At 34.8% G+C, this 26,576-nt stretch overlaps 1 protein-coding gene across 3 annotated transcripts in view; it reads left to right on the forward strand.

Moving 5' to 3' along the window:
• The window catches only part of LOC108548387 (uncharacterized protein PFB0145c), a 104,920-nt gene that overhangs the window by 74,952 nt on the left and 3,392 nt on the right, over nt 1-26,576 (forward strand). The window contains exons 1-2 of one of the 3 annotated variants that reach the window (XM_017901302.1): nt 5,394-5,617; nt 25,312-25,710. In XM_017901302.1, the coding sequence (XP_017756791.1) occupies nt 5,564-5,617; nt 25,312-25,710 (453 nt within the window). In that variant the 5' untranslated portion in view covers nt 5,394-5,563. Of the gene's footprint in view, nt 1-5,393; nt 5,618-10,697; nt 10,848-25,311; nt 25,711-26,576 lie in introns of those variants that run through there. The other 2 variants (XM_017901303.1, XM_017901301.1) reach the window with 2 other exon arrangements.

Consider the following 26,576-nt stretch of genomic DNA (forward strand, 5'->3'; position numbering starts at 1 on the left):
TTAGAGTGAAGCTACTGACACTTTATTATATTTCGTGTCTTACAAAAGGGGTTTCGGTTCGGTATACTGAAACTCTACAGTCGCAACGCTAAGATATTTTCAAGTTCCCATAAAAATAGGGAATGAAATATCAAACACGCGAGCTAATAGAAAATCGCGACGCGCCCGAACGAGTTCGCGATTATTCGAAAGACCGACTAGCCTAGGCGATGTACTCCCGTGTACAGAGATAACTTCATACCTCGGCACCCTCCCGATCGGGCCTAGCTCAATTCCAGTCACTGTCGCACTCGCCAAGACTTACACGTGGACCAAGGATAGTCCCTGAACCAATGAAACTTCTAGTGTCAACGGGAGGGCCCTGCTGGGCGGTTGCCGGCCAAGACAGACACTTCGCATCCCAGCCACACGGGGTAGAACTTAATCATCCCTGTGGTCTAACCGTAGATGGTACTAGTCCGTCAGCCAGCATGTGCCCGAGCCCCAGTCGCGTACGACTTAGGCAGCGGACCGCCCCGTCGAGGTCAGAAGACGCACTGATCCGAGGGGGTCTCCCTGGAACCCGATGCATGGCGAGATTGACAGTGACTGGAAATGAGTGTCGGAGACGAGTCGTGAGGATGACTTACGAAGCATGTACTTATCGAGTACACGAGAGCACGTCGCGTAGGCTAGTCGGTACTTAAGAACGATCACAACTATCGCGAGAACAATTATGTTCTGTTTGGTAAACGAGAGGGATAAGGGAAAATATATATATTCGCTGCAAGTTAGGTAGCTTACCTTTGGACAGATAGCGCGCACATGATACTTAGTCTATGGATCTATCTTATGATTACTTAAAAGTAAACACACACATCGTTCATTGATGTGTCGCAAATGAATCTTGAAAAACCTAAAAGCTAAAACAGAATATATTATTGTTAATATAAACCTGTAATGAAACGGATTAGTAAGAGGAAAAGCAATAAAAGCGAAACGAATATAAACCACAATGATAAACCAAATAGATGAAACAACCCAACGATGAGACATAAGAAACCCAATAATGAGATATAAGTAACCCAACGATAATTTAGAAATTACCCAACGATGAGACATAAAGAAACCAACGACGAAACATTCGAATATTATACGAAATATTCGAATGTCCAAATATAAATAAATATAAATCAAAATTATTATCTGAAATAAGAAAAAATAGTTAAAACCTGTAAAAAGGAAAAATAATTAAAGCCTGAAAGAAAAAAATAATTAATATCTGAAAACAAAACAAAGATTATTAGTAAATAGTTTAATGGGGTGGGATGAGGATGGGGTAGCCAGCCCCATCCTCATTTCGGACCCCCACCCCTCGCGCACAACGAAAATTTAGATGTTCGATTTCCGAAGTCAAACCGACAAATGAATTTTGCTGCGTCGCGTCGCCCTTTATATAGTCGCCGATCGGCCAAGTCCCCCACCCCGATCAAAAATTTTCGAACTTCGTGAATTTTATTAATTATTAATTTTCCGCTCTCACAGCCATTAATTTATTAATTTTTTCACTGATATTAAAAATTTAGCTTGTGAACAATTTGTTATTAACAATATTAAATTGTTATTAACAATCAGTGAAATAATGTATTAACTTTTTCACTTTTATTATAAATTTACGTTATGGACAATTTATTATTAATAATAAATTTGATAATTTATAGATATTTTATAAAATAAAACTACATTCACAGATCTACAGGATAAATTTCTATAATACTTATATATATGTCAAAATATTTTGATTTCCTTTATATTTTTCGATAAAATGAAGTATTACGAGAAAAGTAAAAACGTTGGAAGATTCTCATCTTAAAAGTTAGGTGGGAGTTTATTTTGTAACTACTGTATATTAAAAAATCATTCGTACTTATGTATCGAATAATGAACCTGTTTCAAACGATTCAAAGAAATTTCTTATAATTTTGGGACAAGTGATTCAAAGAAATTTCTTATAATTTTAAAATTAGTATAAAAAAGTACACGAGAACATATACATGCGATATATATATAAAATGAGATCTACTGGACGATGAGCTTGGGGTCGATTACGCGCGACTACGGCCCTGACGAAGCTAGACGTGCGAAAAATGGCTGCGTGGCGGCAAACTCCCACTTACATATTCGCAATATATTTTACCCTCCTGTCAACACTGAAAATCACCCTAATATTTTTTCTGTATGGTGTCTCCTTCAGAAAAACATACAGAATACACCACTATCTAGCAAATTCGTATTAATTGAAGAATTTTTCGTAAAAATGCAAGAATATACGTAACAAGTATGCTCGGAGGCTTATTTTTAAACTTCCATGACCAATTATAATTATTTAGCAGCACGAATAATTATAATTATAGACATTGACAAACTCCAGATACTCTCATCTAGTTTCTAACACTACTATACTAACACTGTTGTAATATTACTATAATTAGTATATATAACCAACGAATTTTAACTTAATCATTAATAAATTCATAGAAAATACGGTGGCTGAATATTTTTAAACATTGATAACCAATTATAATTATTCAGTAGCAAAAATAATTATAATTATAGATATCGATAAACTCGCAATACTCTCACCTAATTTTCAAAATAAGAATGAACCTCGTAACGTTCTTACTTTTCACGTAATACTTCATTTTATCAAAAAATCGCATGTTTTTACAAAAGAACTCACATTTTTCGAAAACTATGCGTCATAGAGCAATCTCAATTACAGATTCGTATTCAGAAAAGTAAACTCCACGAGAACCACCTATTGGATATTAACCCTTTGCACTCGACGACTTTTTGGCTAGAGAAGAGTAGAAATTCAAAGATTCTCTACTAAAAAACTGACGATATTTTTTTGAGCAGAAAATAAAGAATTAATAATAATTCTATAATAATAGAATTGTAGAACTATTTAATTTCGATACCTCACACACTGTTACGTTACGTTAAATTTGACATATTAATTAATATCGATCTTCCAAATTTTATGAAATTTAAAAATTAGGGAAAAGTTAAAATTTTTTAAACAACTTTTTAATCGATCCAACATTCTCTACATAATGCTAACCATTTAAATATTAATTCAACAAATCAATATATCAACAAGCCATTGTTAATCCCCAGATAACACACTGACGAGTAATCTTTGAACTAGAACCGTATACACCTATACCAACAGCGCGTAATTCATACACACCTGAATCCCGCCTCGGCTCCAAATTCTCCATACCCATCTACGTACATACCCACGTACGATATTTACATACCGTTCTCAGAGTTCGATCGTAATCCGTTCGTATCTTTACGAGGATCGGCTCGTCATTATCGTCGCCGTTATCATTGTCCTGCAGGTAACACCCAGATAACGAGCGGTCGTCGCGGGAACGCGGTTAGTCTGACGTTTCTTCCCGCGGAGCGCGGACTTTGTTCACGTCGGTGCGGCTGTTGGACGCGTGTTCGCGATGATAATTCCATCGTAGCCACATCGTTGAGCCACTACGACCTGGCCGTGTTCCTGGCGAATTTACGACCGTGCAATAAATCCCGCGTTATCGGTGCAATTTCTACCATAGAAGCTATTCTCGCGCGGCCGTTCTCTGTCCAACCCGGAGCTGCCAAGTGAAAAAGGAGGAAAAACGGAGGAAAAAGTTGGAAAAGACGTGGACAGAGGGCCGTAACGATGCGACTCGTGGAAAGAAGGCTGATTTGCATAACTGAAGATGGGAGATCTTCCACGAAACGCTGCTTCCAGCCTGTCGAAGCCAATTAATTCCGGCCAATTAACACCATATAGCGTCAATTACAGATTCGTCGAGTCACGACGACGTGCTCGCGAGGAATCGTCGGTACCGTTAACTCTCAAACTCGCTTTTACAGCAACGTGATCATCGCACCTCTGCTTCACCGTCTCTGGCCTGTCCCTGCGTTATCCGCCATGTCCATCAGCCTTTGTGCTCCTGGCTGCATCCTTCTCTTTGCTCTTTAGTTCCCTCCCGGATGAAAGTCGTCAAAAGTTCCAACTATGTCCTGATTTTCTTCGTGAGCGAGGATCCACTGTCTGTTCGATAACCAACGAATGAAACACGCGTGCAAACAATGTGAACAGCTGTTATGGTGCATGTGTCCGATGCTCAGGTGGAGGATACACGATCCGTGTGATAGAGAGGTCTACTTGAGTGACGTGGTAGATACGGGGAAACATGCTCGAGTGTTTTCACACTCGGAAGGTAGACATGTGGTTCCAGACTGGTCAGTTGATTAGGCATCCTGGAGGATTAGCTCGGAATGAGAGTGAGAGTTACAAGTATACAGGATGGAATGACATGTCAGGTGAAAAGAGTTAGAAACAAGAGTGAAAATATCAGAAAATATTATATTATTTAACAGGAAGAGATAAATTAACCATAAAAGAACATTAAACTTAGCTCTTCTGGTAAAATAGCTCCTAATGCCGGTGTGTATAAAATTAAGCTCGAGTTTGTTCACGCTCAGAAGGTAGAACATGTGGTTCAGGACTAGTCAATTGATTAGGGATCCTTAGGGATAATGAGAGTGAGAGTTACAAATGCACAGTATGGAATGACATGTCAGATGAAAAGAAACAAGACTTGGAAACAAGAGTGAAATACATCAAAAACGCAAGAGATAAATTAACCATGAAAGTACAGCAAAATTGAACTTAGCTCTTCTGGAAAAATAGCTCCCGATACCTGTGTGTATAAAATTAAGCCTGGGCATTTGACCAAGAGCACAGAGGGTCTAACAGTGAGTCAGAGCAAAGAGTGAGAGTAAGAGCGATAAACACAGCGACAAAAGTGGAGATAAGTATAAAAATAAATTACTAAATCGTTTAGAGACTCCTCCTAAGGTAAACTATAGCACAAAAGTGCAGCGAGATTGGACAGCAAGAGCTGCACTTTCGTGGAAAAACGTCGAGTCTGTCCCACTGACCAGAGATTACGGAGGACCTAATAGTGACTCAGATCCTGCAAAGAGACCTGGCAAATAACCTCAAGAGAGTAGTTACAAAGAGTTACGAAAATAAAACACCACGCGAATGTACGCAATGCACGACAAAGATGAAGGCGACTGAACAGTGCATGTGCACACTGTACACGTCGCGAAATGTCCTCTTGATTTTTCGAAACTAAACACGTTTCCTCGTTCCTCCTACTCGAAGACCTCGACCACCGATAATTCGAAGTAGCGCAAACAGTCCTGGCAATAAAGATGGCCGCGATAGCCAGAAATCCATGAGGAGCAGTTACCTCAACGAGGAGGAATGCGAACCCGCGTGATTCGATGAATCAACCCAGAAGCATCTCTCCCTCGGCGAAAAATTCTCTTCGTTACCAGAGGCTCGTCATTCGAAGATCCATAAGACGATAGAGAATAGCGCGATCCATGAGAGCAACGGTACAAAGTGGTGCAAAAATCCCGGGTACTTATCTCGCGAGCGACAAAAGCTGGCGAGTAACACCGGGGCAAGAAAGGAGGTTGTAGGTGGAAGAAGCGGATCATTGGAAGAATGTCGTGCAGGAAGAAGATCGACTCGAAACTCTGGCTGGGATACACCCAGGCGGTAAGAATCGATTGTATTCGTGCATCGTGATAACGGTTATCCGTATCCCCCAGACCTAACCGAGGGCTGGTGAACCGGGTTCCTAAGGTAACCGAGTTAATAAATCGATGAGACGTTATCATGCAAGATTGAGTTCGCTCTCTCTCTGCCTCCAAAGCGAGTATTCCCGTTGGCTGTTCTGTCCTTTTTTTCTCTCTCTTTCCTTATCTTTTTTTCGTTTCTTCCTTTGGTATTCCCCACCTTTTTCGCTCGTTGCTTTTCGCGATAGAGCCGCGACCAAGGACGGGACAGTCGTTGACTGCTTGCTGCTTTTGTTTGCTCAAAGCGAGCGGCGAAATTCTCCTATTACACCGAGAAAATCAGGTATCGTGTGCCTTTCGCAAAGTTTCGCGCAAAGCAAGAGGAGAGTTTCTTGAGGAACCTAGTTTCATGGAACGTTTCCATTCGGATGAGAATATTTATTTCGGAGGCTGAGGTAGGCAAGAGTTGGGTCTTGAGTTTTGGGTTCGAGACACGTCTCCTTTCCTCGTCGACGTTGTATTATATGGAACTTGTCAAGTGAAATGTGGATGTTGCTTTTATTAGCTTCTACTTATTTTGAGGTTAGGTGTGCTTCGCCCTATGGACTATTGAGTGAACGCTAGTTTGGGAATTAATTTATGAACGATGTATTTGTTAGAATTACAGATGCAATAAATAATTATGGAATTATGCTTTGATTAGATTGTATACAGGATGGACCAACTCGATGTTTCCAGTTGTTATTAAAATGGTCCACCCTGTATATTAAGGGGACATTGTTGTAGTGCGGTCTATAAAAATCGACTTCTTTGGGATTTTATTCTAAGGAAACCATGATACATATTGGCATACAGTTTTCACAGTTAGATTTATTTATACTTAGAGAATATTCACAATTTTTATTTTTTACTGAAATTAATGAAAATTTTGGAAATTATATAGCTTTAAGTAAATCGTGTTTTTAAAAACGGGCTCGAATGGCTGACGTGATTCTGGACCACCTGGTTATCCGAAATGAAAAAACTAAAAAGCATCTTAATTAGTATAAATACAGCTATAGTATGAACTACCTAAATATCAAAATTTCGAAAATTAAAAAAATGGCAGCCTTTTGAAGTTTAAATATCGATTTTCCTTGTGTTCTTCGTCCTTTGGGTGGTAAACAAAAATAGAAAAAAGCATCAGATTTTGAAATCCGTGGTTCATAGGATAAAAGCACATCCGGGGAATATCTCCTCCAAATTTCGAGTCAATCGATCAACTAAAACTCGAGCTATCCAGTCAGAAAGTTCAAAAAATACAGTTTCGAGAAAAACGCGTTTGAAGTTTTCATTACCCATTGTACAATACCTGCACGTCGCACTTTAAACGTCTATAACTCGGCCAATTTTACGAATTTGAACAAATCCTTCGGCACAGAAATTCTCGACAACACATACTTTGAAAAAACGTAAAAAAAAAAAAATCGAATTTTTGAAGTCATATTACAACAATACTCCCATAAAATATAATTGAAATTATATAAAACTAGTTTCTCTTTTCTCGTGATATTCTTACACTTTTATTCTGTCGAAAGAAAATCTACTTACTCTGCTACTTAATTCAATGAAGAATTTTAATAACCCACTAGAACCACTGACTTCCGTTTGCTCCCTGAGTATCTCTCTACCATAGAACGACGTAAATGCACAGTCGGACGTTACATAAAAAAAGGCAGGGAGAAGAAGGAAAACGAAGAAGAAAATTAATAACACAGCAGCAATCCACCAAAGCTTTCCGTTACGATGTACCGCGCATAAATTCTCGAATCAGTGACCGTAAACGGGCCATATTCGCGATCGAGATCCGTATTATTAGTTATCCCCGATAATTACACGTTGATAAATCACACTGGCGTGGAAAGAAAAAGGACTCGAACGCCGTGCAAACGGTCGTCTGTCGGTTGTCGCCCGTTTCCGTTCGACAATTAAGACGTACGCGAATTAAGGGTATCGCGAGGAGGTGCCCGGCGCAAAAAGCCAGGACGCAAGAAGGCCTCGACGAAGTCGTTAAGGAGGCAATTGCACAACCGCGGACCAGGCGCCGCCGACCGGTAGAATCTCGTTTTCTAGGACAATCGGCGTTCCTAGGTAGCGGAGAACGATCTCGTTCGGGACAAGATCAAGAACGACCGTTCGTGTCGATAACATTCCAACGAGGCTGATATCTGGTGTCGTTGTGGGAACGGGGAAACGTTGCTGTGAACGGTACTGGTTCTGTACGCGTGGTGCTTGATTAAAATTGATGGGGGATCCTTTCTCTCTTTCTCCTCTTTTCCATACGAAGAGGGATCTATGCTGGAGACCTGAAATGGGATTTTTTACTGGTTATTGGAAGATTACAGGCAGACTGGTCCGTTAGAAATGGAGCGATTGGTTGTCTATTCGAGGTAACTTTACCCGAGAGTTGCGTTTTCTATGGAGTAGATACTGCTACTGGGCGTTCGAGGAAAGAAGGCACTTGTATTTCCAGGGATGCAAAATCGTGGAAGATCCTGAGTCCCAAGAAATCTCCGAATGAATCCAACTATATTCAAAAAGGGTTATCGGTAGTGTGAGTTCGAGGAAAGAAGGCACAGCGTGTTTGTATACTCACGGTTGGCTCCCTGTTGACAGTCCCTTGGTTACAAGAAGACAGGGAACGATGACATTCGTCACTGTTTTCGACCAATAGTAGTCACTGCCTGTAATAAAGACAGTGTCAGTAGAGTTAGTCAGTCGTGAGTATATAAACACGCTGTGTCTTCTTTCCTCGAACTCACAGTACTGATAACCCCTTTTTGGATAGAGGTGGATTCATTTCAAGATTTTTGGGACCTAGAATCTTCCGAGATTTGGTATCCCTGGAAATATAAGTGATGATTCAATTTGTAATGAGAATTTAAATGATTATTTGTTTAAGATTATTTGTAACTTATATATAGAGAACCATTGGAGTAAATAGAGGTGTGGATTCCCTGGAAATATAAGTGATAATTCAATTTGGAATGAGAATTTGATTTTATTTGTTACTTCTATGGTGAATGGTTAGAGCAGGATTAAAATATTTTAGGAAAATTGTGAAGATATAGCAAATGAAATATTTGCGAATAATATTCTTATTCATTGTGCTATTATTGGAGTATTAATTATTTCTTGGTCTTTGTTGGGCGTTTCTCAAAATAAAAATCTAAGGTTAATAAATTTTTAAAAATATATAATTATATGATATTTAAGTATTTTCAAATATTTCGAGGCTATTTTGAAAAATAAATCTTTACATTTTGTTTTTTATATCCCTAACGACAATTAGAAAAACTAAAATTCCGAGTTTTTATAAAAACTAAAAATTTCGATATATTAATGCAATATTCTTCGTCATAATTTTAATAATATTTTAATAACCTCTCTAATGACTTATACTTCGTTACAATATCCCTCAATTTTCAATATAAGTGGTATAAACTAGAAGATACAAATACATAGTACATTTTTTAAAAATATATAATTACTCCATATTTAGGTATTTTCAAAAATTGTTTGGCCATTTTGAGAAATAAATCTTTACATTCTTAGTAATAAATAGAATAAATGAAATTCTGATTTTTATGAACACTATAATTATATATATTCTTCGCCATAATTATAATATTTTAATAACCTCTCTAATGACTTATACTTCATTATAATATCTTTCAATTTTCAGTGAAAGTACTATAAACCATTACATACAGACATAAATTGTCGGCTTTGTTTTATTAAGTTGTCGCACCAACTCAGAAATCTTGCAAAATCAGCTACAGCAATCCGAGAATGCTAAGTAGCAAGAGCGTTTGATCTCTCAATCGTAGCACGCCGTAATCCGGAAGACTACTCGAGTCAGCTGTTCGCTACTTTGACTCGCAATGACGTATGCGAATACACGCGCAGGTTAGTTTCACAATTTACCTAAAAAGGAACATGTCACAGCCATGTTTACATTATGTACGGTCTATCGATGGCCCTACCTGTTTTCATCTGACCACGAACGAGTCACACATAGAAAAAGTCCGCACAAACATTCGTGTACGCGTGCACGCGGAACAGGACTCCTTCTCTCTCTTTACCTGCTTTTCTTACTTTCTTCCTTCTCCCCGTCTGACTCTGGGCTCAGGGCTGCACTTAGAACTTACGCTTCTCCGGGTTCCGGCCGACTGTACTAGACGAGTGAAAGGAATTTTTCTGCCACCACCATAAAAGGTAAAAAATTGATCATTCTTGATATATTTTCCTATTCTTTCAAGTTATAATATCCGTTTGCATGTATTTTCAAATTTATAACTTGATACATATTACAATTTTGCATGATTGTCTCTGAAAAATTTGAAATACCTTATAAGTTAACAATATTTCGTTATTTATCTATTTTTTAATTTTTATTATTCAGCATAATAGAAATTATTAAAGTATAAGAAATAAAAATATAAACTTTAGTAATTTAATAATAAATTCTATTTTTATAAAATTACGAGAATACGTACGACACGATGTTTCATTGTAATCGTATATTTTTTAGTAAGATGAATATAAATATGTATCGGTACTGTTATTATTTTTATTTATTTTCGAGACTTTTATATGATCCTTGAGAAAACAGTTGGAAATCCGAGTCTGCTTCAACCCTCTCCCTACCATTCTTTACTCCCTCTTGGGCCTAACTGTCCACTCGCCGACTGACCAGTTCGTAACCAAAGTTCGTCTCGCCTACATTCAGCTTCCGTTACGCGATTCGTGATTTCGTCTAGTGAACCGATCGTAAACGCACGATCTAGTGATGTTAATTTAAGGAAGAAAATGAAGCAGGAATTTTCTCATGGCTTGTAAAAATAATCCAAGTAGTTTCAGAATTCGAAGTGCAATATGTCAGGTACGCGAAAACGTTCGGTCATTCGCGCTGCTGTTCGGAAAGCTTCGGTGACCTTCGGCAAACATCGGCTGTTCTCGGCAGCACTCGTAACCGGCATCCTCGAGGAGGCGACGCACGACAGATGCCTCGAGGACCAGTGACAGAATGTTATGTCGAAATCAGGTGAAATTCGGTTGATTCGTGTGTGATTGTGTGAAGAAGCTCGGACATATATCATGCCGGTCACGTGCACAAATTTCCTCGATAATATCGGATAAGAATGCCTCCCTGGAGAACAGAATTTAAGGTAACGATACATGGGATATAATAAGAATAACGCACGAATAGTTTTTTAATACAAAAATTACTGTTCACGGTAGAAGATTTCTTAAGCATTGGAGACTTTAGCTTCGATCAGATACTTGATTTTCGTGTTTAACACAGTTATTGAAAATGTAAGACGAATATGCGCTCAAGTTGCACATAAAAAAAGAAAATTGAATTACGCGCTCTTACAATGGTGTAGTAGGGATGTATTTGATCGACAATTTCTTACTGCATACGGATTATAACGGGTATATAGCGATTTTTTAAACGGGCAACAGTATAGAAAAAGGTATACGTAAAGTGTGTCGCGGGACTTACATATTTCAACACGACCTACTACTTCTACCGGACGATGAATCAGTCATTCCTCAAAGACGTTTTCATCGAAGGTCTTGTTGCAGCCTTTGTAAAATCATCCATTGTTTACTCCAAACACGGCGACTGCATATTGAATAGCATTACAATAACGATCGAAAGCAGCGATTTATTTAATATCGAGTCAACGACTCTACCACTTATGTTATCCTAACCTATATGTATAAACGTAAAGTTTACCAAAGCGCCATATCTCTAAACAGTGCAAGAAATCGGGCGGTAATTATTACATGGCTCGTAATAAAGTAGCCTGATGCAATCAATGAAGGTTGTTTAAACGATGACACAATTCTACGCTCGTAATCGCGAGAACCTCTACGTGTGCATGCTTGGCTTGCGAAACCAGGAATTTTAATTCTTTCGTGCTATTGAAAAATTCTGTATAAATAAGAAATCAGGTGTCTATAGAAAACTATCAGGCTTTCTATTATTTCAACGCGTGCAGTAACGGATTTCCAGTGAAATCGCGACGTTCTGTACGTGCATCTCGGTAGAGAAGCACGAAGGGTCAGGAGAAATGTGATTACGTACACTTATTGCGCGTTTCGTGCGATAATTATGGATCTCTATTAGCCCGTTACGTCGTAACACCGGAGAAAGTATGTTTCTGAGTTATCGGAGAAAAGAATGCAGCGTTGACGTCACTTGAGAACAAACATAATCCTCTGCATAGTCTTTTGCGCGGGTGTTCGGGACCGTGTGCGGTTAGAGCGAGGGAAAAGGCAGACACAGATGGGAAACAAAAAGAGCGGCGATCGGGATCGCCCCTGCTGACCTCTGCACTTGTTTCCCGAAAGAATTCGACGGTCGCGTTAAAGCAGGTAACTGTACCGACACGAGGTATATCTCGTTATGCGGCGTCCAGTTCATTCGTTGACCTCCTATCGTATACCACGATGGACCGAAAAACCGTTGGTCAAGAACGGAGAAAGTCGCAGCACACTTTTTCGTCACCTCCGTGAGCCACTTTAAAACTCGAACTGAATGCGATCGTGGGTGTGAATTTTTCAAAAACGAACACGTGTATATCGAATTTTGACGTTAAAGAAAATTATTCGTATTATTTCTTAATGTATAATGAAAGTTATGGATAAATTTAATATAATATATGGAAAATAATAACAACAAATAAACAAAATTTTTAAATAAAAATTTTAGATCTTTTTTAAATATAATATATTTCTGTTTTTATTGAAGACTGGTAATTTCTGGTACTGCATTTTGAGAAACTTTTGTCCCGATAACTTGGTAACCTTGTAATTGACTGGGTCCGTACGCTTCTTAAGAACGGCACTAGAGGTCTGTCGTGTTATCTCGCAATATAGATATAGTTTTCTTAACACATTCGGATCTTCATTATATCTTTTCTCTGCAAGTTCTACTTACGCTCTTCTACAATTCGATACCAGTAGAATATTATTTCTAACATTTGCAATATTTAATTTCATATACCTGTATTATTTTCAATTTATAAATATCAAAACGTAGAAATTATTTGCAACAAAATTTGTAGGTTATAAGATTTCCAAGCGACTTTATTTCAAGAGAGAAGCTGATAAAATTTACAAATTAATTCCCCGTCGACTTCTATTTGCCAAATTCAAAATGTCATTAAATAAATGATCAAGTCAAATATAAATGCGATCCAAATACAAATTAATCTCCATAAACATCCGAGTAAACTTAATAATTTACTTCATCGATTTATTGCCGTAATACTTTATCTTGTAACGGTTTATTAATAATCGATATCTGTTAGCGTCCCGGTTCATATTAATCGCGAAACGTTGGTTCGCGTAATTAAATTCTCCTATGAATCGATCTCGGAGTACTGTTTCTTCGTTTATGCTGAACGTGTTACGATTAGTTACACGAAACCACAACGTTTGCCCGTTTATAATGATTGGCATTCAGGACACGGACACCTCATCAGGCCGCGCTTTCTAAATTATTACAGAATACGTTCTCGTGACCACCGGGGGATTCCTTTGACGTCATGGGACACGAATTCGTCCGCTTGGGAAAAGTTCGATTTTGTGGGATATACCTGACGCGTCGGTGTCACGTGTACCGGAACCGGAATTTGCATACCGTCTTAAATTGCTATGTCGTAACTTGGAACATTTAGAGGGACTATGCTACGCCTGCGAATTATGTAACCGTGCAAATAAGTAACGAGACAGTTGGGTATCTCAGGCAATTAGATCGTACGTAATTCGAATAATATCGTCGTTTTTCAACGTGATATCCGTCAGAGCGTGTAATTTTTGGGAAAAATCACTGAGGTATAAATTTCGTTGGAAAACAGAGATTTATGAATGTCATAATCCTAATTAAGATTATTCGAGTAATCGACTTTAAAATTAGTGGATATTAACGGTATTTGAAATTATTTAGAAAACTGGAAAATATTTTATTATTATAGATTAAAGTAAAAAATGGAAGACAGGGTTTTGGAGTTATTAAAATTGTAATCTATGTCTCAAGCAGATATTGCAAATGAGTTTAATAGAATTAAAATTGATGGAGAAAATTAATTCTTTCTAAAATTAATTGGAACATTTTGGAAAATAACTTATTCTTATAGATTAAAATAAAGAATAAAGGACAGTGTTTTGGAGTTATTAAATGTATTAATATATTAAATAATGCTAATTAATAGTATTAAATTTCAATACTTTAATTTTATTTTCTTTTCTTTAATTCTGTTTTAATAGAAAATTTTCAGAATTTAAAATCTTTTATTACCAGAATTTGAAATATAGTTACACATAAATAAGTAAAGTTATTTATTTATAAAATCCTATTTTTGATCAAATATATATTTTTAATACGTATTGCTCTTGTTCTTTGTTTAATAATTTATTCGCTTATATTGCGTTACATTTTGTTCTATTTTAATCCTTAAATTTCATAACACGTCAGTAATGAGCGATGTTGGATATTCTTCACAATGCTAGAACACTTTCGCTAATTAAAATACTTCAAAGTATCCACTAAGTATATAACATGACTCAACAGTTTGAAAGTACTCGCAAACTGCTGATTGTGGAAAAATGTTGTTCAAACATAAATTGCATAATTCTCAAGGATAACACGATAATTATGCCTCAACTACGTTATCTTCTTGCAGAATAACAAACATCTTTAGTATTTTAAACGACCACTCAGCGCTTTAGAATTAGAACAAATGGCAAATATCTGCAAATGTTTTATTCATTTCTGTGCACACGTTTATGCTGTAATTATTAGGACTTAATATTCTCTAGTTAAATTTTAGCTCGTATCTCTTTGACGCAGGCATCAGAGATAAAATTTTACGTGATACCCCCTTTAGTCAGCTACTAATTAGGTGATAACGAGAAAAAAGATGTACAAAATTTTTTCGAAACTGATGTGCCTATGTTTGTTCAATTTTTATCATTTACTTTGTCATCCTAAATATCGAATTTTAATTTTCTTTCTTAACAAAAATATTGTGGAAAATTCATTGTTTTGTAAGGAATAAAAATTTGTTTACAAAACAACTGTTAAATTATCTGTTTGAACTTGCATGCTATATCTTTTGTGCAAAGCATTGCTTTTATGTGCTACTACATGTAATGTGTAGGTAAATAAAAATAAATGACAATAATTGAGCGTTTGATGAAGATAAATATGCATATATAATTGTATTGTATTCCAAGGTTATTTCAAGGTCAAATAATTGTCACCGTAATATTGTCTTCTTGTTATGAAAAAGATTCCAAATAAAATTATATTCAGAGCACAAGGAAATACTGAAATTTTGATAGTCTATTTGGGCCTCTTAACAAAATTTCCAGTTCATACAAAAGTTTCACTATGTAGAATTGATTATGTTCTATATGTGTACAAACTTTAATTAAAACCAAAACTTTCTAGTTAGGTGAATTTTCTTGTAATATAATGTGATAGCAATATATATTTGCTGTAACACTATTTAATGCATTTTATTATAATCTCCAAAAAATAGTATTAAACTATTGTTCTTGAAAAATCATTATAAAATATATATCTTCATATAAAACCCAAAAATAGGTAATTACACCATATTATCTTCCTCAAAAACATTCACTTCCTGTTTAAATTATTTTGCCATTCAGTGTATAGTCTACAAGTAATTTGTATTTATCAATTTCATTATAATTTAACACCCTATATATACTAAAATAGCATTCTAACACTAATTATAGTAAAATATGTTTTTAATTCTTGATTGAGAAATTAAAACATTCCACGATGCAACTAAGAGAAATTTATTTCACATTAATAAAATGTTCCACCGATTAAACATCGATTCAACGCAGTACGGTTCCAAATTAAACTTTCCCGCCAGCAAAGTGTTAATCTCCAAACGCTCCAACGCGCAGGTCCCGTGCAGCGCTCCCTAGTGAGTGATGCGACGCCGGAAGTCGCCGGCGCGTCGCGGTGGCTGGCGGGAGAACAGGCTGTCCAACGAAAAAAGCTCGACTGACCGCGGTTGGCAGCTGATGGATTAAAGGCCGTATCAATTACGTTATAACTCGTCGCGGGATCTCGCTCGATAGTCGATATATCGAGTCGAAAATCGACGACCTCGAACGCTCCAGGGACTACTTTCTCCCGCGAGAAACGAAGCAAAGAAAACTGGCCAGCGTAGATGCGTTTCTAGCGGCGGCCACCGTATAATTACAGCTTGTGCAGCCGTGAAAATTTGCGGCTTCCTGCGATCTTCTGCCTCCATAAATTCACCGGCCACGCTGCCAGGCTTATTGCGCTGCTGACAACGTATATAACCTCTTCGAGTGGCTATGAAGCTACGAGTTCTACTTGAACGAAAACGGCACCGTTTCCACGTTCTGTTATTACGTTTGGCTCGCGTTGTTTTACCGGGGAAACGAGGATGTATCATAGGCAGTGCTACCGCATTGAACCGGCAATTACTTTCGAGTAAACGCTTCTTTAAGCGGCACACGATCGGTATCTTTGCTTTGAGGCGCTTTACTTGCGGAGTCGGACGCTAGGGGGTGAGGTAGATCACGCTGGGACGTTGGAGGTGTCTTCTTCGCTGCCTTTGGGAGGATAGACCACTCAGCGCTTTAGAATTAGAACAAATGGCAAATATCTGCAAATGTTTTATTCATTTCTGTGCACACGTTTATGCTGTAATTATTAGGACTTAATATTCTCTAGTTAAATTTTAGCTCGTATCTCTTTGACGCAGGCATCAGAGATAAAATTTTACGTGATACCCCCTTTAGTCAGCTACTAATTAGGTGATAACGAGAAAAAAGATGTACAAAATTTTTTCGAAACTGATGTGCCTATGTTTGTTCAATTTTTATCATTTACTTTGTCATCCTAAATATCGAATTTTAATTTTCTTTCTTAACAAAAATATTGTGGAAAATTCATTGTTTTGTAAGGAATAAAAATTTGTTTACAAAACAACTGTTAAATTATCTGTTTGAACTTGCATGCTATATCTTTTGTGCAAAGCATTGCTTTTATGTGCTACTACATGTAATGTGTAGGTAAATAAAAATAAATGACAATAATTGAGCGTTTGATGAAGATAAATATGCATATATAATTGTATTGTATTCCAAGGTTATTTCAAGGTCAAATAATTGTCACCGTAATATTGTCTTCTTGTTATGAAAAAGATTCCAAATAAAATTATATTCAGAGCACAAGGAAATACTGAAATTTTGATAGTCTATTTGGGCCTCTTAACAAAATTTCCAGTTCATACAAAAGTTTCACTATGTAGAATTGATTATGTTCTATATGTGTACAAACTTTAATTAAAACCAAAACTTTCTAGTTAGGTGAATTTTCTTGTAATATAATGTGATAGCAATATATATTTGCTGTAACACTATTTAATGCATTTTATTATAATCTCCAAAAAATAGTATTAAACTATTGTTCTTGAAAAATCATTATAAAATATATATCTTCATATAAAACCCAAAAATAGGTAATTACACCATATTATCTTCCTCAAAAACATTCACTTCCTGTTTAAATTATTTTGCCATTCAGTGTATAGTCTACAAGTAATTTGTATTTATCAATTTCATTATAATTTAACACCCTATATATACTAAAATAGCATTCTAACACTAATTATAGTAAAATATGTTTTTAATTCTTGATTGAGAAATTAAAACATTCCACGATGCAACTAAGAGAAATTTATTTCACATTAATAAAATGTTCCACCGATTAAACATCGATTCAACGCAGTACGGTTCCAAATTAAACTTTCCCGCCAGCAAAGTGTTAATCTCCAAACGCTCCAACGCGCAGGTCCCGTGCAGCGCTCCCTAGTGAGTGATGCGACGCCGGAAGTCGCCGGCGCGTCGCGGTGGCTGGCGGGAGAACAGGCTGTCCAACGAAAAAAGCTCGACTGACCGCGGTTGGCAGCTGATGGATTAAAGGCCGTATCAATTACGTTATAACTCGTCGCGGGATCTCGCTCGATAGTCGATATATCGAGTCGAAAATCGACGACCTCGAACGCTCCAGGGACTACTTTCTCCCGCGAGAAACGAAGCAAAGAAAACTGGCCAGCGTAGATGCGTTTCTAGCGGCGGCCACCGTATAATTACAGCTTGTGCAGCCGTGAAAATTTGCGGCTTCCTGCGATCTTCTGCCTCCATAAATTCACCGGCCACGCTGCCAGGCTTATTGCGCTGCTGACAACGTATATAACCTCTTCGAGTGGCTATGAAGCTACGAGTTCTACTTGAACGAAAACGGCACCGTTTCCACGTTCTGTTATTACGTTTGGCTCGCGTTGTTTTACCGGGGAAACGAGGATGTATCATAGGCAGTGCTACCGCATTGAACCGGCAATTACTTTCGAGTAAACGCTTCTTTAAGCGGCACACGATCGGTATCTTTGCTTTGAGGCGCTTTACTTGCGGAGTCGGACGCTAGGGGGTGAGGTAGATCACGCTGGGACGTTGGAGGTGTCTTCTTCGCTGCCTTTGGGAGGATAGAAGTGGGTATTATGTACCGGGTGTATCTGTTGCTTTTGAATCATTTTTATTCCCATGATAATTTATACACAGTGAAGTTTCATGTATTGAAATATATTTTTAGGTAATAATCAATTCGCCTACTATGTTACTAACACATTTATCTCAATAGAAATTAATAATATCTAGATAAGAAATTATTAGTAATGGGAGAATTGATGATACTTTTGTTCGTGGGTGCTGTCCTTAGAAAGTGGAATGGTGGGAATGAAATTGTTGACATTGGAGCGTTAAAAATTGCAATTGGAGGTTAGAAGGATGGTATGTACCGGATGTCTTGATTAATTTTGACTGAATTTTGTTATTATATTAATATACGAGTTTTTCTTATTTGGGAATAGAATTTTACATATTAATTAATTCAATTTCTATCTTAATTCTATTTATCTAAATGAAAGCTTCTAATGTTTGAGAAATTTAAGTACTTATCTAATATACTAATGAATAATGGACGAATTACTGATGATATTTTTATTTTAAAGTACTAACCTTAAAAAGTAGAATAGGGTGTTTTTGTTACTCCTAGCTAAATTTTGTTCCTACAATAATAAATAGTAATGTGTTATTTATTAAAATAAAATTTTGCTTGGTAATTAATTCAATTTCTATCTAAAATTTATTTATTTGTAGAAATATTATTTATTTATAGAAATTTCTGGTGCTTGTGTGAAATATGGCCAGTAGTAAGAGAATCGATGATATCTTTATTTTAAGACGTTGTCCTTGGAGACTAGTATGATAGGGGGTGAGATGGGTAGCGTTAAGACGTTAGAGGTCGCTTTTGGTGAGGATAGAGGAGGTTACTATATACCGGGGGTCTCAATTATTCCTGCTTAAATTTATCATTATATTTATACAAGAACAATCTTTTTATTATCTCCTAATAAACTGAATCCACTTATCTAATTGGAATCTCCTAACACGTATTTAAATAAAAAATTAAAAAATGAAAAATTCAACAAATCAAATAAGTTTAGGCAAATGAAGTTCCAATAAACCATTTGTAGTTCTGTTGAATAATTACAATAGTTATAATGAAGATACCGATGAATAATTATAAATCCTTCATGTAAAAAGATGATGTATTTTTTCTTTTAAATCAGGCTCGTCTTTACTATAGTATCATCAGTTATGGAATATCCTCTGTTTCAGAATATCCTCTGTTTCAGTAGTTTCCTAGATACAACATAAATATAACAAAGTTTAAAGGCTAAATCGATTTCAGGAATTTCTGAAGCGAACTAAACGTTGCTGATGCACACTAACTGCTAAAGTTTTTGGAGATACATGTGCATCGGAGCATTTGCTGAAGCGAAGATAATTCTAGCTTTGTTACAAAACGGTTCGATTGAAACTTTATGGTTAAATATGAAAGAGCGTTTGATCCATATTTGACTACTGAGATCCGCAACTTTTATAAAACACCCGAAGGATCAGGATATTTATAAAATATCGATAAAAATGAGTAAATTAACAAGAATTGTTGAAAACTGTATCGACTGGGCACGAACATCTATCAATTTCAATTTTAAGGTACACGGGTAGCTTATATTTATCAAATGATTAATTTAAAAAAATAATGGAGTGGAGAGAGTTTTATTTTTATCATTTTTTCGATATATCCCTTCGATTAAAAGGTTCACGGGCTAAATTGCTTTTAACGAATTATTTTCTCTAGCTACGTACTTTTTAATATACCAGAAGCACTGGAAATTCCACAATATTAATTTTACTTTTATTATACACGGTTATTTTATTTTTAATTCATAGAAGAACGGCATGTCAAATATTTTCCTTTATGAGTACAATGTTTATTAACATTTTTACCATTTAATGAAAGGAAATGTATTTGGTATTATAAAAATATAAAAATTTATGTTAACTATTTTTATATGTGTATGTCATTATTATATATGTACTAGAGTATTTTATATGTGTTGATTTTGTTGTATGTATTATCATATACAAAACTAATTTCAAAATATTTTCCGTTGCAGAAGTGTATTGTACTTGCTTATCGACCGAGTTCGCAACGCAAAAACAGTATTTTAGATACAAATAAATATAACAAATGGAAACTTCACTGCAATGTAGTTTTCTTAACGCATCAATAATATATCAATCTTCATTACAAAAGAAAAAAGGAAATAAGTAAAATAAATTCACAATAATGGGAAAATAATTGAAAATAAATTCCTCGAATCAGCCAATGCTCTATTAATCATTAAATCACTGCTATCCCTAAGAAGAATTCTAATTTCATCATACTGCATCTAGAAACTCTAAATGACACGCTATAAATATTAATAGTATTTTAAATATAAATAAACACAATGATCCTAATGCATCAATGTACCTTGTAAATCCCGAGAAAATAGAAGATGATACAACCTCGTGATAATGAGAAAATAATTGGAGAATAAGTCGGAATTTCGTAACGCTGCGTCTGAAAATGATAAGTGACAGAGCAGAAAGGAGGAGATAAAAGTGAAAGTGTCGCATAATAAAATAACGCGAACGCCATCCTCTCGCCTTTCACTGCTCGCATACCAAGAACGCGTGATACCTACCAGCGATAAAATATGTATCGCCCGGACAGAAAATCACTGAGCGATCGCAGCGCGCTCTAAGGCCGCGTCGCGGTAACACCATTAACAACGGAGTTCGTGAAATGTCAGGAAGTGGGCTCTCGTAGCCACGCCGTAAATTTCCTTGGCACGGTTCCGTTACCTTGAAATGTACCTTAATTGAAAAGACGCGTTCTCGTTCTCCATGCGATTAGCATCTCGCGATTTAATTGCACGCTCCAGGCTTACTGATACGATTACACTATGGGTATTTGGTATGAATAAATTCTTCGTCTTGTACGTGAATTTTTCTTTTTTTCTGGCAGGGTATTTTTCTTTCTTTTCTTCTTCATTTTATAGATTATTGATTTTCCTATATTTCATATTATATTTTACATGTTGGATTTTATACATTTTTACTGATCGATGTCTCTTTAATAGTATGGGATTTTATTTATCTTCGTTATTTATTTTGGATTATGGATTATGATTTGATGGATTATGGTATGATTGGTATTTTAGAATTTTCTTTGTTTCTCTATATCTCTGTTATTTATTTTGAAGTCTGGATTAATATCTGGATAATACTTTGGAATTTTATTTTATTAGGTTTGTTTCTTGGTGCCCTAGAATTTTATTTTTTTAAACTTTTATTTTTATCGCTCATTTTGGAACGTGTGTTTAGTATTGCATTAGTATTGTAGAGATACTGTACATTTTCGTTTAGTTTAATTATTATTTGTTATATTTAGTTTAATTTATTATTATTTTGGGTCGCGAATTAATATTTTGTTAACTTCTAATTTTATTATTTATTTTTTATTTTTAAAATTTATTTTGGATTATATAAACTTCTATTTATTTTTGTTATTTGTACTCTGTCGTGAATTCGTATCCTATTAATATTTCAAGATATTATATTATATATTTCTACTTGTATTAGTTATTTTGACTCATAAATTAATATTCATCGAACATCCCAGAATTTTATATATTAATGTATATTTGTATTATTTATTTCGTTTAGTTTTATTATTATTCATTTTGGGTCGCGAATTAATATTTTATTATCTTGTTGCTATTTATTTTTAATATTTATTTTGGATTATAAATTGGTACTTTGGTACCCTGGAATTTTATAAATTTATTTATTCATTTTATTTTTGTTATTTGTATTTTGTCGTAAATTCGTATCCTGTTAATAATTCAATATATTATGTTATATTTCTCCACTTGTGTTATTTATTTTGACTCATAAAATAATATTCATCGAACATCCCAGAATTTTATATATTAATGTATATTTGTATTATTTATTTTGGGACATCAATTAATATTTCAATACCTCAGACTTTTAACATCTTTGTTTATTTTTATTTTTATTATTATTTATTTTATATCACGGATTAATATTTTATTATTATTCCAGAATTATTTTTAATAATATTAACATTAAAATTTTGCAAATAGTTACACAGGAAAGAACCATGTAACTTCGGTAAATTGACACGTTGATTAATCACTAAAATAATACAAAGTAATTCGAACCTTGAGATACGATAAGAAATCGATTTCTCGGTGTAGCAAGAAATCGATATATTAATAGATCGAATTGATTTTTCACCGCGGTAAAATATCGTTCTTTTCGATTCACAGTAATGACTCAATTTTCAATGCAATAAAACAGGGACGAAAGCATAATGGCAGAGTGCTGAATGAAATTATTGTTATTTAATTGCATCCTGTGTACTCTATCTTTACAATGCAATAACGTGTAATTATATTTACCACAATTTTTAGCAATTAATAACCGATGGAAAAGATATTGATGATGCTGTAGATTCTTCGATTAAAAGGCATCTCTATAATATAAATGCGTGATGAAATTACGTGCCCTTCTCCTCTGGACATTAAATCAGATTACATGTACTTTAATTCCAAGAATTTTTATCTGCTACTTCAATGGTGTTAATAACTTCACATTGGAAATTAATTAATAATTTTATTATTAACAATAAATTAATATTTATAACTATTAAATATATATATAATTGACTGAATTTGATATTAATTATTTGTAGCACTTTAATTTTACTGTTTAATTATATTTGGTTTACTATTTATTTATACTAATATTTATATTTTATTTTCTATTCTAATATTCTATGTATATTATGTATGTATTATATACATTAACAATAAGTTAATATTTATAACTATTATATATATATAATTGACTCAAGTTGATATTAATTATTTGTTCCACTTTATTTTACTGTTTAATTATATTTGGTTTACTATTTATTTACACTAATATTTGTATTTTATTTTTTACTCTAATATTCTATGTATATATATATACATACACAAAATATTAGAATGAAAAGTAAAGTACAATTATTAGTATAAATAAATAGTAAACCAAATATAATTAAACAATAAAATAAAGTGGTACAAATAATTAATATTAAATGGAATTACTTATTCAATTGAATATTTCATGAATCAGAGTGTCCAATTAAATATTTCATTAGTATCAGATTGATATTATTGATCAATTCAAAATTAATTAATATTTGGTAAATATTTATTAACCAGCTTAACGTTTATCAATATTGAAGAAAAATTATAGCAGAAGAGTTTGAATAAATTAAACATTGTTTCTTCAATATTGATCATTGATAAACGCTAACTATTATCGTTAACGTTAAACAATAATAAATATTTGCTTAATATTAATTAATTTTTAATCGATTAAATAACTTTCTCCTAATTCTAATCTTACTTAACAAAACTTTAACTTAGGAAGTAATTAAAAAATTCAACAAATATTACAACACTACTACGAATAGAAAATGTAACACTCACATATCAATTTTGAAAAAGTAATATTTAATTATTCAAACCCTTCTTCAATAATTTATTAATTTTTTAACCAACCTTGCAAAATTCTTTAACAAAACTCTGCACCAAATAATACAATGCTATTACCAATATAAAATAATCAGAGAAAAATGTTTCTTCGGTTCAAAAAATAAATTTTACTTCAAATATCTCATCGTAATTGACAAATTGATCTTCGTGCTGCCGATGCTGAGTCGACAAACGCACACGTATACCGTCACCCCATGGAACAGGAGGAGGCAAGGTAAAATAGACCTTAAGCCAAAGCTCGAACAATGAATCCCCTTTTTATTTCGCCTGGCTCCCTTTCTCCCGCTTCTTTTTTCTCGTCTGCTTGGCTTACCAGCTCCTGCAGGTCAGGTCCTTCCGGTCTTCGTAGTGTCTACACCTGGACGAATTCCAAGGTTCCTCCTCCGGAGTCAACCTTCAAGACTTTTCTTCTCGTGTAACAAAGCGAAGGGTCCACCTCGCTCTCGTCGTTTTCATTGTTCCTCCTTGGGTCACCAGCGACCCTCCATCGTCTGTGAACTCGATTTCGAGATTTCTTCGTTATTGTTTTCGTGGATGAGAGTGCTTTCTGGCTATCAAGTTGGTCCTTCGTGGTTTAGTACTTGGTTATATCGACTGTATGGAAGATTGGAATTTTTTGGGGGTGAGAGAGGGGGGATGGATGAGGTATTTTGTTATCTCTTGAAAATTTATTTTTGGATGGCTTGGTTTAAATATGGAATATTTCTTCAATTAATACAGATAATTTTGATCATTTAGGTAATTTGGTTTAATCGTGAGATACGTGGTTGTTCAGAGGAAAATAAAATTCTGATTATTTGCTGTTTGGGATTTATTTAGTATTATTACTTTGTACGAGTTATTTTATTAAGTATTAAATATTGATTAACTCTCAGAGATCTTCGTTTTCTTTCATTTTGGTTAATCAATGTTATGGTGAGTTTAGCTTCTTTAAAATATTTTCCCAATTTTTAATATTAAGATTGCAAATAGAACAATGTAACACGTGAGTAATGTTCTAAAATAAAATGAGAACAATTTTATGAATAAAACGTCAGATATACCAGTTATATACCTGATACCTGACATACCATATACCTGAAGCAAGCAATATTAATGATATGCATATTTATGTTCCCAAAGAAACGTATATTCTGCAAACTTTTCATTTTTCAAATCACCTCTAAATTCTCATATCACAGAATAAAAATATATTTCGTTTCTAAAGGATTTTAATAATCCTGATCAAAATACTGAATATTTTTTGCCAACCTGTCATATAAAACAACTACTTCATAAAATTCCAATTTTCAGACACCTTGTGTACACCATTCCCAGAAAAAGAAGCTTGCCAATCCACACCAACATCCTGATGCTTCGAATAAACAGTCTTCCAGGTTCCATTTGACCATTAATTCCTACACCGAAATCAGTAAATCGTAAATTAATTAGTCAAAATTTAAATAAAAAAGTGAAATGTAGATTTAATTAGCAAAGCTTAAAGAGAATCTGATTGTCTAACTGTTGAATTTATTTGCAGATGGAAACGGAGGTGCGGACGCTCAAGCAAGAGCTGGTTCGTACCCAGGAAGCCCTAAAGGCAGCCACGAAGAGATGCCGTGATCTGGTGAAAGAGCTGGACAATCGCACTGCGAGCCACGAGTCCGAGAGGAGTCTTCGAGATCAACAGCTATCGCGGATACTCCGTGCCCTGCTGGTGCTGGAGGCACGGCTGAAGCAGGAGCAGAAGTCCATCAGGCAGCTGCTCTGTGAGAAGGACAACGTGATCAGGAACCAGCAGCTCGAAATCGCTAGGCTCAGACGTTACACCAAGAATTATATCAAATGTAAACGCGAGCAGACACTCGGTAAAGCGTTGATGAAGGTCGGCACGACGACCGATATCGACAATACCGATCTGCAAACGTCTAATGCCGATGTGAGTTTCTGTTTTGGAATGTACACTGTTAGATGAATAGTTGATAAGAGAACTTCGTTGTTCAATTTCATTTTATGTTGTATAATTGCGACTTGATTTGGAGATTTGTATAAATTGTAGGAAAATGAAATGTAAATATGCAGTGTAGCTTATGAGTACACAGAAATGTATATTGTAATGTTATGTACAGTTTAAATGTATACACGATATTACTTCTTTCATTGCTGACAAATGCAAAAATTGAAATGCATAGTAAATTGATAATAATGATGATATATAATTCCATTAAGCAATTTCTTTCTTACATAAAATCAAACAATTTCCTCGCATTTTTAATAACTGAGAAGATAGTCATGTATACATGTAAAAGAGGCTAGTATCATTGAAGAAATTAGTTTGATTGATAAATATGTTCCATAACCAAATGCAACGAATTAAGAAATCTACAAAAGTAATAATCAATCTGATATTTCCATGTCAATTACTATAATATATTCTTCATTTAAATATTGTGCCAATTCGTGCCCTTAAACAAATGTATTAACATAAACTACAAAGTTAGAAATATTTTGAATCGAATATAGAAAAAGTAAAGATTCTAGTACCAATGTAAAACTCAATATAGAAACTAAAACAGATGCAGTCAGATATTTCAAGTCTTTTCTAACAATTATTTAACATAAAATCTGTACATAACTGTCTTAAGAACCGAAATCAATAATTGATTTTAATCCTCAATTAAAGGAGTCAAAACGTCTCCATTATAAAATAAAAGATCAACAGAGTTTCCATGTTTCACAGATCTGTACGATTTTACAAATCTCTATCTTTCATCGCAATAACTTGCCTCACTCTGTACACGAACC

This window comes from Eufriesea mexicana, unplaced genomic scaffold (assembly GCF_001483705.2).
Source record: "Eufriesea mexicana isolate 0111107269 unplaced genomic scaffold, ASM148370v2 scaffold1601, whole genome shotgun sequence".
Lineage (NCBI taxonomy): Eukaryota > Metazoa > Arthropoda > Insecta > Hymenoptera > Apidae > Eufriesea > Eufriesea mexicana.